Consider the following 13,082-nt stretch of genomic DNA (forward strand, 5'->3'; position numbering starts at 1 on the left):
GATAATTGCCGCCCATCGACAAGAGCTCGCACAAGAGGACACTCATGAACGAGTGCAACTTCGGTCGGATTATAAAACCTGCGTAGCATTAGCGATCTACTATAAGAGCCCTCGACAGGTGTAAACATAATAGTAGGCGATCCTAAACACGTCGTACTCCAGCTGAATACATACAATAGCAAAGTCAATAGGCGCGGCATTGTAAAGAAAGATTCTATTCAGTCAGGCGTATAAACTCTGAGATCAGGTACATATTTTCAGAAAGAATGATAGTCTTCGCCAAGGTTTCTAGAATGATTATAGGCACTGAAAGAAAGTATCAAAAAAGGTTTTTCGCTAGTTCATTGATGATGCATCGAATCTTCACACCACCTGACCAGTCTAGACGCCAAAGCAGATTTTAGGTTTACATTCAAACTGCGTCAATGCTGCATCCGGCGTATGCTTTTACTTTATACGAGGAACAAAGAAACCTGCCACTTAACAGCTTCTTGGGAATTTCTAGGGCAGGATCAACCCAATAGGGCTAATAAAAACTTCCGCCACTGGTAAATGCAACAGTCTTTGTTCCCAGGTCATTGGCAATACTGGGCGTAGGGTAGGGATTCATAGAAGCGTCATCGGCCTAGAAAAACACACTGATATTATTGGTGGTAGGATCGGTGGCTTACACCGTGGTGGCAACAGAGAAACCAAAACCGTCGAACAAGACTTCTGATCTGGACTATCCTCATTTCCAGCACCGGTGAATGACTGGTGTGGTGGTGGTACCGAGTGACACGAGGGGTGTGGATCGGTAGCGGTGGGCGATGAAACGGCATGACACCATACACGGGTTTAAAGTTCTATCCATACAGTTATAGCGACAGTGAATAGGATTAAACTCGTTGTAATGACATCTGAAATGCTACCGTCTCGCTGGCTGCCTCACCTGTGGTGCCCTAATGAACCAATCAGCAACAAGTCCCAATCACGTTATATTGAGTTCGAGCTGTGCTGGTCTGCAGTACTTGTGTTAATTCCGATCTGTATGCAATGGCCAACAAAGGACAGGCAAGCTTGCAGAGAAAATCATTCAAAATTCTAGCGCACTGGGGAGCTGTTCATCACCCAGTAAGCGAGGATGGATTTGCCTTCATCTTTGCCGGATGCGGAAAATGACAGGGCACGCGACTCGCTAAAAAGGACTTAGCTGGCATGCAAGCTAAGGCTCGGGCACTAAACGACTAGTCAAGGGTAGCATTCGAAGGTTCATAGATTAGCTTTTATTGGGTTCGACGGGGGGCTTGGCTTCAACCCTGCCAATGGCATCTGGTGGTGGCTTGACGCAACAAAGGGTAACCCGTATTCCACCAAACAAACCATCAATGACGACCGTCGGGTTTGAAACCCGCTATACTTTCTTCGTGGGGCTACAGCTATTGCCCGATGTGCGGGATTAACAGTGGTCCCGCGTGGATTGGACAATTGAGGTCTGGGGGAGGCATTTTCCTCCAAACCTTCCTCCATCTTTGCGGAGACTGTGAATTTCGATCCTTGGAACCACCAATGACCCCAGATCATCGACCCCAGATCCACAATCGACTATTTGTACTCGGCTGATTCCTGTAGAGTGATTCTAAATGATCAACAACTTCATGATCTTCTTGCATGCCTTGACTCAGGGTCAGGAAGCAACGCTGAGATAATGTGTGTCATGTCCTATTTCCTCCTCCTTGCGCTATTCGACTAACAGTTTTCATTTGATAGAATGGACGAGACCAAGTATGTTGCGCATGAGCGCCAGGTAGACGTGACAGTACAGGGGCCTATTGAGTTTGTCTCTCCTCCAATACTTTGATCGTCGTTTCTCTACTGACCTCTCAACCTTAGCATCGAGAACCCATTGAGTGGTATTCCTCGAGATCAACTCCTTCGCGATGTCGAAGACTATGCACAGGAGTACGATCTGCACGATATTCTTCCTCTCCTGAAGAAGGGAGCCCTGGTGGCCCAGAGACCAAACCAGTACGATGACATCCCAGAGTTGAGCCCTGAGGATCGTCAGTATTTGCGACAAGAGACAACCAATCGCTGGAAACACCCTTGGGCACTCTATTACACCATCATTCTCAATTCTATCGCCGCTGCCATTCAAGGATGGGATCAGACAGGTAAGCTCTAACCGGTGTGATAGCTTTTCGACTTTAAACTGACTTCCTTTGTAGGATCCAACGGCGCCAACCTTACTTTTGCGCATCAATTCGGTATCCCACAGGATCCGCCCGACTGCACATCTCCTGCAGAATGTAGTCGCAACCAGTGGATTGTCGGCGCCATTAACTCCGTGCCTTACATGACGATCGCGATTTTGTGAGTAATCCCTCACTGGCTTCTATGGAGTCGGCGAGCTGATAATACACCGCAGTGCTGGCTGGATATCTGATCCTTTGAACCATTGGCTTGGTCGCAAGTGGGTCATCTTTATTGCTGCAGTGTTCAGCTTGATCGCTCCCATCGCCTGTGCATTGACTCAGTCGTGGGGTCAGCTAATGGCCTGTCGTGTCCTACTTGGCATCGGAATGGGTCTGAAGGAAGTGACGGTTCCAGTCCTTTCCGCTGAAAACGCCCCTACTAATGTCCGTGGAGGCCTGGTCATGTCCTGGCAGATCTGTAAGTACCTATGCTTGTGAGGTGGTATATTTAACGGTACCTAACCCTTCTGTCTCACCAGGGACTGCGTTCGGTATCTTCTTGGGAACGTGCGCCAACCTTGCTGTCGTCAATACGGGTGCGATCGCATGGAGACTCCAACTCGGTTCAGCGTTTATCCCCGCTGTTCCATTGCTCCTTGGAGTGTACTGGTGTCCAGAATCCCCTCGTTGGCTCCTGACGAAGAACAACGCCCGCAAGGCCTATAACTCACTATTGCGACTGCGAAACAGTCCTCTTCAGGCAGCGCGCGACCTCTACAAGATCCACTCACAGATCAAAATGGAGAGGAAGCTCATTGAGACCTCTACGGAATTCTCCAAGAGCGATAACATGATTGTGCGTTTCATAGAGTTATTCACCGTTCCACGGAATCGCCGCGCTACCCAGGCCTCTGGTATTGTTATGATCGGACAACAGATGTGCGGCAGTAAGTATCTCTTACACCCCTCCTCCGAGATCTATGATACTAACGAATTATGCAGTTAATATCATCGCATTTTACTCCTCTTCGATCTTCGCCAAGGCCGGTGCAAGCAACATCGAGGCGCTCCTCGCATCCTTTGGCTTCGGTTTTGTCAACTTCCTCTTCGCCTGGCCCGCCGTCTGGACCATCGATACCTTCGGTCGTCGCTGGCTCCTTCTTGCCACCTTCCCCAACATGTGCTGGACACTCCTAGCAGCCGGCTTCTGTTTCTGGATTCCAGAAGAGCAAAAGGCCGCTCATCTGGGTGGCATCGCACTTTTCATATACCTCTTCAACATCTTCTACTCGCCCGGTGAAGGTCCCGTGCCATTCACCTACTCCGCCGAAGTCTTCCCAGTCTCGCATCGTGAAATCGGTATGGCATGGGCAGTTGCAACAAATAACTTCTGGGCCGCCGTGCTATCTCTCACATTCCCGTACATTCTGCGAGAGTTCAAGCCACAAGGCGCCTTTGGTTTCTACGCGGGTCTGAACATCGTCGCCTTAGTCCTGATCTTCCTTTTCCTGCCCGAGACCAAGCAAAGATCTCTCGAGGAGTTGGACCGTGTCTTTAGCGAGTCGACCCGCGCTCATGCCAAGTACCAGTTGACTGAGGCGCTACCATGGTGGTTTAAGCGGCATGTGCTCCGCCAGAAGAATGCTGTTTGCCGGGATCTGTATGATGAGAATTTCGCGGTCAATGTTGTGCCGAGGAATTTCAAGTCAGGGAATGTTGTGCAGCTGGAGAGTGTGAATGTGTGAGATTTCAGACACGCATAGGCTTTTGTTTTACTTGGTGCTGGCTTAGATTGTGCGTTCTGTTGGGCTCTCAATTTTATTTTTGGTGGTTATGCTGGCGATGGTTCCATTGGAGATGTGCCTTACCCTTCGGACTTTTATGTTTTAGACGAGGGATGGTATCTGATGAGTGACGGGACTAGGGCTTTTTGTTGTAGCAACGTTTTTAGACCTACGAATTATCACATACAGTTATGTCAAACTGTTCTTACCACTGGAGCTCTTCGGGATCTTGATAAAAGGATTCTTTTAGACGTCTGAAAAGATCATGACATTCTATTCAGGCGGCTATAATGTGAAAGATATGGAGACAGATCTGGTTGCTTATGCAATGAAGCTGTAGAGTGTAGCCTACGGCAGGAACTTTTCCATCACAGGTAGATCCATGGGCTTAGCTAGCCCGACCACAAAACCTGGCGATCTGATTGTCTTCGTGTCACGAGACTCGTCTCCTTTGGTCATACAGCAGATTGTGGATGGGACGTTTCGGCTGATAGGGGACTGCTATTTATATGACTGGTTTCCGGAAGAACTTTCCGGCAAGCAGGACGGCCTTGTGTTGCTAGGATTTACTTTAAGTTGACGCTGGTAATACTCCTTAGCCTAGTGTGTCTAGTGCTAGCCAACAGAATCAACTGCGACTAGGAGCACTTTGGCCTGATATACTATAAAACATTATTATTGTCTCTCATCGAGCATATAAGTACTATGATACAACCAATATAAAAACACTAAGTAACAGTCCGATTGGGCCTAATAACCTCAAACCCCTTCTCCTTCGGCTTCCTCTTCCATCTCCAAGCTCCCCTTTTCTTTTCCTTCCCTAGGTTCGACGATTCACCCTGACTCTGCACCACATTCTGGACAACCGGCACAGAAGTCGGCGGTCGACCATAAAACTGATCCGCCTCGCGATAAGAATAGTCCACACCTTCACTAGACTTAGACTCCAAATCAAGAGCCTCCAATTCCACAGACTCCATACTGGATCCCCGGGACTCACTTCCAGATTGAGATGGTGACGAGGGAGAGACAACACTCCATGCGGAGCGAGTAGAAGTAGTTTCTGACCTAGGGGCGCGGAAGAAAGATGGATGTTCGTTTCTGATTGGCAGTTCGCCTAGAAAGGATGGTCGGCGAGGCGTTGAGGGTCGTTGGGTGTAGGGAACTGAGATTTCTGGTTTTGTTCAGTATTTATGAAGTATTTAATGGGTTGGGTGAAGGACTCAAAACTCACCGGCTGGGTTTAGGGCTGGGAGACGTGCGAATGACATACGTCTTGTTGAGCGGCGGGAAAGTTGGCCGATGCCGAAGACCTATTCTTTTTATTAGTATTTCAATTTTTTCATTTTTTTTTTTTTTTTTTTTTTAATCTTATGTGATTAAGTTGTGAAGGATGGGGAAAGACGTACAGGCGCCTTATCGGAGTGATGATCCATGTCTGCTGCACGGGGATCAACGAAGCCCAGTTTCGACAACACAAAGCGGACCATCTCGTAGAGGCAATCGATGATAAATCCAGTGAAAAGAACAGCAGCGTGTAGGGATATAATAAAGTATCCCACTAAGGCCTTATTCCCCTCGTGCACGCCAGCCCTAGGGAGAAACGCACAGCTCATGCCGACAATGACGAGTCGTACAGTCGCGAAGCAAGCATGTCTCCACGCGCGTTGTACCCTCCAGTTCCATAGCAGACAAGATAAGATGAAGAGCTCACACGATATGAGAACGAGTATCTGACCGAGACCAGAGGTCTGCAGGGCGCCGATAGCTAAACCCCTCAGGAACGGGACCATGTATAGAGTATCGGAAAGCCAGTCATGGGACGAATTTCTGGGATAGGCGCCCTTGTAAAAGAAATTGTTTTGTCGGTCGTCCTTGACCAGGTACCAGACTATGAAGGCTAGGGAGACGGCTAGAGCTGCGACGAAGGATACGGCGAGGAATGTGCGATAAACGGGATACCATGTCGCCAGGAGGGGCTGGTAGAGGGATAAGGCGACGATGGGATGGAGAAAGTAGTTTAGGAGGACCCGTGCGACACTCCAGCCCATGTGCTGAATGTGGGTTAGGAACTCTGTTGGAAGGTCGATGATGTGGGTTGAGCCGCGGGTTGGAAACAGTTGCCAGGCCGATTTGATTAACCATACGAGTTGGGATGCTACTATCACTCCGAGAAGCACGAGGGCTAGATTGACGATGGCGTTAGTCCAGAGGTCGCTCATCGTGGTGGCCCCCAGGTATTGGGCCATCTCTTCGAAACCGTAAGTTGCATTTACGGCGTAGATGTTGTCCTCGACACCGGGGTAGATGAATGAGTGTGTGACGGGCCAGTTTCTTAGAATGAGTGATGACCAGGCGAGTTCGCCTACTGATGCCCGAAAGAACCCAGGATAGGATAGTGTCAGACATCCGGTCAGAAAGATGAACTGGATGTAGTGCAAGCAGTCACCCAAACCCGGGAAATACGACTCCGCTGGATCTCGTGATGCATTCGCGAGCTCGTACCGGAAGACTCTTCGTCCACGGCTTCGACAGATCATGACGGCGCCGTTTATGACCCCAGTGAGAATCATGATGGCTAGCGGGACCCCCTTCAAGACACCTGATGCTGTAGCGCCAATGTACGGGGTGATATTGGCGGCGTTACAGTGAATGTCAGTGTCATTCAACCGAAGACGGATGGTCGTTGCCAAGGTGTTCATGCGGTACGCATGGTCTAATGAGTACGACGCTCGGTACATTGCGTACGTTCGAGGGTCGGACCTGAATCATCAGTGTTGAGCTTCTCCTTGAGAGATGCAATACTTACCTTGGATAGTCGACCGGAGAAAGCTCAGGGCAGGCGCCACTGGAATCCAACAGGCGGTCATCAGTAACGACCGAACGACCAAGTACTCTTGCATCGATCGATATGCGTGCCAATGCGCCGCCCAGGGCTTCACAGTTGTGAGACTCATAATCCCCACCTAATGTTAAGGACAATATTGTTTTGTTCGCATGTTTAGTATCTAGATAGCCCCTCAGTGAAGAAGGCTCAAAGATAGGATCAATTACTGCATCATCCGAGGAACTGCATTCCAAACGGCGAATAAACGCTGCATGTACACGTAAGAGCAAGAGTGATATCAACAAAACCCCGAAATTATTCCTGTGCCACATTATGTCTTACAGAGAGGACATGGTAGTGGCTCACACAATGCCGATCCTTCGATACTCGTCTGGGGGTGAGCGGAAAGATGTATTAACATTTCAGGTCGGAATGTGGCTCAGCTGGATCCGCACCACTTAACTCATCACAGGCAACACTTGAGACCAAAAATTTTCCAGAAAGACAAAAATAGCTAGGGCTTCGGATCGGCGACTCCGGCAGCCTTGGCGGGGTCGGATAAGGAACTCCAATTGGCCCTTAAACGCTCGGCTAGTAGCAAGCTTTCCCGCCTTACGGGATCCGGAAATGCCATTCGGCGCTAGTCCGACTTTAAAACAAGCTACCGGGGAAACAGTTGCCGTTCGAATGCCGCTGGCCCTCCACACGTTCGTCTCGTTTTTCCAGCATCCCGGGACAAAGCGAGAGCTTTCGGATACAGTTAGATATCCATACAAAACGAAATCGTTCGCACTCTTCGCTCCATCTAATCAAGAGACAAGCGACGATGATATCGGGTATCTTGAATAGAAGGGCTCATGGGCGCATCAAGTGTTTGAAAGGCATGAGAACTCTGTGGCCACCGACTGTCGGGACGACCGACCTGTAATCCGTAGCTGAGATTGAAGATGCATTGCACCGCACACCCCACAGTCATTACAATAAGAACCAACGCGACAACGGCGAAAAATAACATCATCTCCCTGCCTACGGTATGCGCACGTTGTGAGTTTCCGCACAGCACGACAATCCGACTAAGTAGATATGCAATCGATCCGAGAAAGCATACCTTTTCATTGTCAGTTAATGGGACTTGGCGATATGAGGGGAGGCTTACAATAACAACCATCATAGCAACTCTGAGCCCAGACTTCACACAGTAGATCCCGGCGACCATCACTAGTAGTGAAGCGGGAATCAGCGCCATGGTCAGAGAATATTCGGGCTCCGCGAAATGCACGTCGATCAGGTCATATTGGATGATAAAGCCAGTCAAGAAAAAGAAATCGAACTTAATCAGGACCAAATAGATCTAGCAGAGGTTAGTCTGAACGTTGGAAAATATGTTGGAGATGCTTACCTCATAGGCTAGATACCGCAGCCGGAGCTCTGGACTACCGTGAATACGTTTATAAATTGCCCATGCATAGTCCTTGTGTAGCCGATAGGCAGCAGGTATGATAACGAGCGAAGAGATGGTTAGAACAGCTGGAATAGCGAATTCCGCCGGTCGCATCGATGGCCAGATATCCCGAGACCAATCCACGAGGGGATTGCCCATCCCGTCGGCTGTGCCTTGCAGTGAATCGGTAACTTCTCGCATTTTAATGTACTGCATGACCGCATACACAACAATACAGACGTTTGTGAGGCATACGGCAAGCAATGAAATATTGTTATTATGGTGGATTGCATCTATTGAGAGTATGACCTCGTATATGCAAGCGAAAACCACAATGCCCATGCCCACGGGAACCACGTATGAGGGGGTGATTTGGATAATGTTGGGGTTTACCCATGATTGCCACTGAATGAGGATGAATCTGTTCCAGGTTAGACAAATTAAGAATCAATGCTTGTACTATCTAGACAATTACACTGACATCTCCAAGATAATCACCAGTAACGCTTGCAGTAGAAGAGTCCCACAAAACCACCACTCATTCTTGGTGGTGGGTCTGTACATCTTCTGACGGGCAAGAGTGTTCCTAATGAGTCGATGGGGGACACAATATCAATTTGACCACCAGTGAAAAGTTTATGGGGTTGATCTTTATACGATGAGCGATATCTTACTAAGTCAGTGTCAGGGGGCACCAGCTCATGAGTGGGTTCCGCCGTCCCAAAGTACTCGGAGTAGGGCGCGGGTGTCAATAGATTGGGTGATCTACAAGATAGTTCCAGCGCTTGGCTCCCATAGTGCAGACAGACTACGGATAACGTTGGTTGAAATCCCCCGTTAGTTGCAAGACATGGCGAATTCATTTTCCTATATAAGTTTGCACGAACAACTATAATCTGGGGCTTGCACCCATACACTCAGCAGCCTATATAAATTTGTAAGTCACGAGATACTGTAAACTTTAGGCCAATATTGTCCGGCTCCATTTCTTGCAGCAACTATGGGGTTTGTTCAGTTCAATTACGGAATATATATGTAATGTGTCCACTTTTAAGCCTTAACAATACTTTTTTGTCTGCTAATAAACACGAATACAGATTGGTCTTTAAGAACCCTCCCGAAGCTTAGAAACACCGCTCATTGTTATTCTCCTTGTCAGGGATTTATTTAGTCAACAATTCCCCACCAGACATTCCACCCTCCCTTGCCCACTCCATTAAATATAACCAACGTTTCTGTAACCTGATTAGGTAGCTGTAGGTTTTTGAAGTCAAATATAGTATTTTCACCAGGAAATTCAGCTCACGACAGGGTAGGCCATCGTGCTGATCTACGTGCTACAAGGCGTTGCGATGTTTTGGAGCGAACCCTGATCTGCAGAAAATATATATATTTTCATCCGCCATGGCTGGCTAGGTTGAAGCTCAACCGGTGTTAAGATTAGTATAGTAAAGTTTTAGGCTTCTATTCAGATGCAATCCAGGAAAAAGTAATTACTCCAATTCACGTATTCGATTTGCTTGATACCTAACCATGGGCTGTTCTGGTTTCAGCGGTCGCCCGCGAGAGTTCCGAACTGTAATTTAGTAAGCAGTATATCGTCAAAATATTTACATTATTTCATCAGTTGCGGGGATAGCTCAGTTGGGAGAGCGTTAGACTGAAGTTTACTTCGATCAGATAAGCCCGTTTGGGTTATCTAAAGGTCGCCGGTTCGATCCCGGCTCACCGCAAATTCTTTTTTTCTTCTGCAAACCTTTGTTTTACTTCAGCTTGATGATTCAAATGAGTGCTGAGCTACTACCTGCTGCTGCTCTGTGAAATATTTGTTCATTGGTTAAACTTCCCAGCAAGTGTTGAAACTCTGTACATGGTCAGTAGTCTGGGCCGCTGTTTCATACAGCTTTCTGATTACCTAGACGCTATTGCTCAAACACTCTCCCTGAGCTTAGTTCACCCCGGTGAAGAATATAGCACCACCTTGACAAACTTATCACGCAGAACCAATTGCTGGTATCCATCAATATAACAGTCCATGAACCTCCCTTTAGACAGAAATAGTAAATATGCCACCCTACATGCTGTCAATGACACCATCCAACGTTCATGTCACATGACATGATCAGCTGGGCAATGCCTAACCACAGCAGGACTAAGCCCGAGTTGTCGGGTCCACGGTCGTTAAGGCGTATCCTTAGTCAGCACATTTGGACACTGGTTCATCCCTTAGGAAAATTTAGGTACATAAGGCACCAGGTACCCGAACAAAATACCCACACTGGACCGTTCGATCATGACGGAAGGTGTAGAGTGAGGTTCTGGTTGAGAAGCTAGATTTCTTCACTATTGCACTGATACAAATGCACTTCGGTTGGGCGCATGCATTTGTTCTTTGGTCCGTCAAATACACTTCACAAATCCGAGCGAAACTAGGCATTCTACTTCCCAGTGCCACTAGTATAGCGCGATTCCATAGACTAATATCGATATGTCTAAATTAAGGATTCTCTGGTATCTACGGAGTAGTAATGTTGGTAGCCTGCCTACTAGTACTCCATAAACAAAACGCAAATGTTGGACGGTGGTTGGTCGGGGAGGAGTTTATATTTAGTTCTTCACACTAGACCCTGCAGACAAACAAATCTCCAAATAGGGTAAGTGACAGGTGTGACCAATCTGGTGCTAATCTATTAGAGTTTGGCGATCGATGACCGTCGAGAATAAGGTACCGCCTATCGCGATTGTAGCATAGGGCGAACCAAGAAACGCGAGATCAATTGAAGAATTTATCGCAGGGCTAATCTTTCCAAGCCCCACCGGACATTAAGAGATTTAAGAGTTACGTACGTATGAGATAAAAAATGATATGGGGGTATAATTTGATGCATAATCTATAATACAATGTATTGATTGACTGTACAATAGCCACAATCAAATCTCAAGAAAACTCCAATGCTCCCAACCCTAAACCCATCCACGCCGTAATGCAAGGAGTGTGGTGTTAATAGTGTACCCGATGATGTATGAGCTCGGGTGGACTCGGTATAGACAGTGGGGTGTGTCCCTTGGTTCGATACAACCGCCGTTGCGACAGGGTGTCCGTTTTTCAGGCTCATAGATAGTTCGCGGTGCGGCTGATGTTACAAGGGGATATATAGTATAGCGAGAAAAACGACGGGAGGATTCATCGTCGATCTCTCACGAAAAAAAACCGTCGCAAGTAAGACGGTAAAAGTCTAGTGGGAGTGGGGTCTTGAGTGATCGGCCGATTAGGATATTAATATGGAAATGCAAACCACCGGGGTTTAAATGGCGTTATTGGCGCAGGTGAAGCTGCCGTGAGATTTGTCGTTGTGGATTGCCACGCCGGAAACCCAGAGACCCAGGGCACAGATCATGACACCGAAAATAAACAAGCACACGTTGCACAGGGTGAGGAAGATCTTCATCGGCGAGGCGAAGTACTGGCCTTTGTAGATGTAAAGCCAAAAGACACCGGGAAGACCGAAAGTGAACCAACTGACAAAGAGAGCGCTGACCAGACTGAGCAGGTTGCTGAACACGGGGATGGCCTCGGCAATGACCCAGGCAATGACCCAGAAGACGACGGCCAAACCGATCCAGACACCAATGCTCTTCCAATTCCGCTTGTGCATCAACTCGGTTCCACGAAGCATGCGCACGTAAACGTTCTTGATGGCCACGTGGCCCAGAACCACACCAGCGATGACAATGGTTGGGATGGCAACACCGTAGGCGACTTTCCGCACCACTGGACCAGCGGAGCCCAGAGCGGGAGAGGCGACGTCCTGTCCGGCGTAACGGTAGATGACGGCCGATGCGACGGTGTACAGGATGATTTCGAAGCCCTGTAGCATGCACAGGGACTTGGGGAAATCATGTGGGTTCTTCATCTCCGCGATGAAACCAAAGAAGGCGGGATGACCACCTACGCGCACATGTTAGTCACGTGTTGTTGAATAAAGAACATCCAAGAAAACCTACAGTACGCAAAAACAATGTTGGTGACCGCGGTGAAACCGTTGACGAAGCTTGTCTTGCGAGTGAGCTGGAACTGGTCATATCCGGGGCGCTCGATGCCAACACCAATCATCGTGATGACGACGGCGCTGAAGATACTCAGGAAGGCTAGGGTTCCATGGTTAGCTCGCGATTCACATCACGGCCGAGAGATAAATGGGTTCTTACAGGTCACGGCGAGCCAGGAGACATTCTTCATGGTTCGGGGCAAGGAGAAGATCAAGGAGAGAACCAGGCCGACAACACCGAACACAATGGAACATGTACCATGGTCGGTTAGGGTGTTCATCATGACGGTGAAGGTCAACAGGTGACTGCCACACGCGAACAGGAAGAACAGCAGCTGTCCGACTTCGATGATGTGGCGACCGATGGGACCCATGAGGATGAAACCTGCATCAGCCATGCTGTGCACGTAGGGATATTTGTGTCGGAATTGTGCGATGGTATAACCTGAGTAGGTGGTAACGATACCGAGACCGACGATGAGAATGATTGCCCTAGCCCAGGGAGTCAGTAACGATGGTGCGGGAAATTGATCGCGGCGCAATGCTTACGGGATAAGACCAATGGAAGCAAGAGTGGCTGGCAGTGACAAGACACCGACAGAGACTGTTTCAGCGATCATGACTATTGTACGGGTTAGTATATCGATTTGGAAGTATTTCGCCATTCTGCGCGGGGAGTCGTACGGATTCCACATTGCCTATCAGAGCATTGTTTGTTAGTCGAGCTTCTAGAAGGATTCCTGGGAATGTCGATCACACATACCACCAGTCCAAAGTCTTGTACTTGACCTCCGCCGTCTCTTCAGC

The 13,082-nt window shown here is 48.3% G+C and overlaps 4 protein-coding genes and 1 non-coding gene across 5 annotated transcripts; 2 read left to right on the plus strand and 3 right to left on the minus strand.

The window, feature by feature from the left end:
- Window positions 1–1,750: 1,750 nt before the first annotated feature.
- Window positions 1,751–3,919, plus strand: AO090138000096 (putative MFS sugar transporter; the record flags this gene model as incomplete). The annotated part of the gene is made up of 6 exons (XM_023238548.1): window positions 1,751–1,815; window positions 1,873–2,153; window positions 2,208–2,352; window positions 2,408–2,652; window positions 2,714–3,121; window positions 3,177–3,919. The coding sequence occupies 6 exons, from the start codon at window positions 1,751–1,753 to the stop codon at window positions 3,917–3,919; spliced, it is 1,887 nt and encodes a 628-aa protein (XP_023093251.1).
- A 1,418-nt stretch (window positions 3,920–5,337) lies between these two features.
- Window positions 5,338–7,117, minus strand: AO090138000095 (uncharacterized protein; the record flags this gene model as incomplete). Its single annotated transcript, XM_023238549.1, has 2 exons — window positions 5,338–6,721; window positions 6,768–7,117. The coding sequence occupies 2 exons, from the start codon at window positions 7,115–7,117 to the stop codon at window positions 5,338–5,340; spliced, it is 1,734 nt and encodes a 577-aa protein (XP_023093250.1).
- Window positions 7,118–7,590: 473 nt separating this feature from the next.
- Window positions 7,591–9,632, minus strand: AO090138000094 (uncharacterized protein; the record flags this gene model as incomplete). The annotated part of the gene is made up of 5 exons (XM_023238550.1): window positions 7,591–7,893; window positions 7,942–8,136; window positions 8,185–8,647; window positions 8,708–8,812; window positions 9,595–9,632. 5 exons carry the CDS (start codon window positions 9,630–9,632, stop codon window positions 7,591–7,593), a joined length of 1,104 nt encoding a protein of 367 aa, XP_023093249.1.
- A 223-nt stretch (window positions 9,633–9,855) lies between these two features.
- On the plus strand, window positions 9,856–9,959 carry AO090138t00002. Its single transcript has one exon. It is a non-coding gene; the product is annotated as a tRNA-Phe (tRNA).
- Window positions 9,960–11,531: 1,572 nt separating this feature from the next.
- On the minus strand, window positions 11,532–12,340 carry AO090138000093 (uncharacterized protein; the record flags this gene model as incomplete). The annotated part of the gene is made up of 2 exons (XM_001825551.3): window positions 11,532–12,175; window positions 12,232–12,340. The coding sequence occupies 2 exons, from the start codon at window positions 12,338–12,340 to the stop codon at window positions 11,532–11,534; spliced, it is 753 nt and encodes a 250-aa protein (XP_001825603.3).
- Between the last annotated feature and the right edge of the window lie 742 nt (window positions 12,341–13,082).

Source organism: Aspergillus oryzae, chromosome 6, assembly GCF_000184455.2.
Source record: "Aspergillus oryzae RIB40 DNA, chromosome 6".
In the NCBI taxonomy this organism is placed as follows: Eukaryota; Fungi; Ascomycota; class Eurotiomycetes; order Eurotiales; family Aspergillaceae; genus Aspergillus; species Aspergillus oryzae.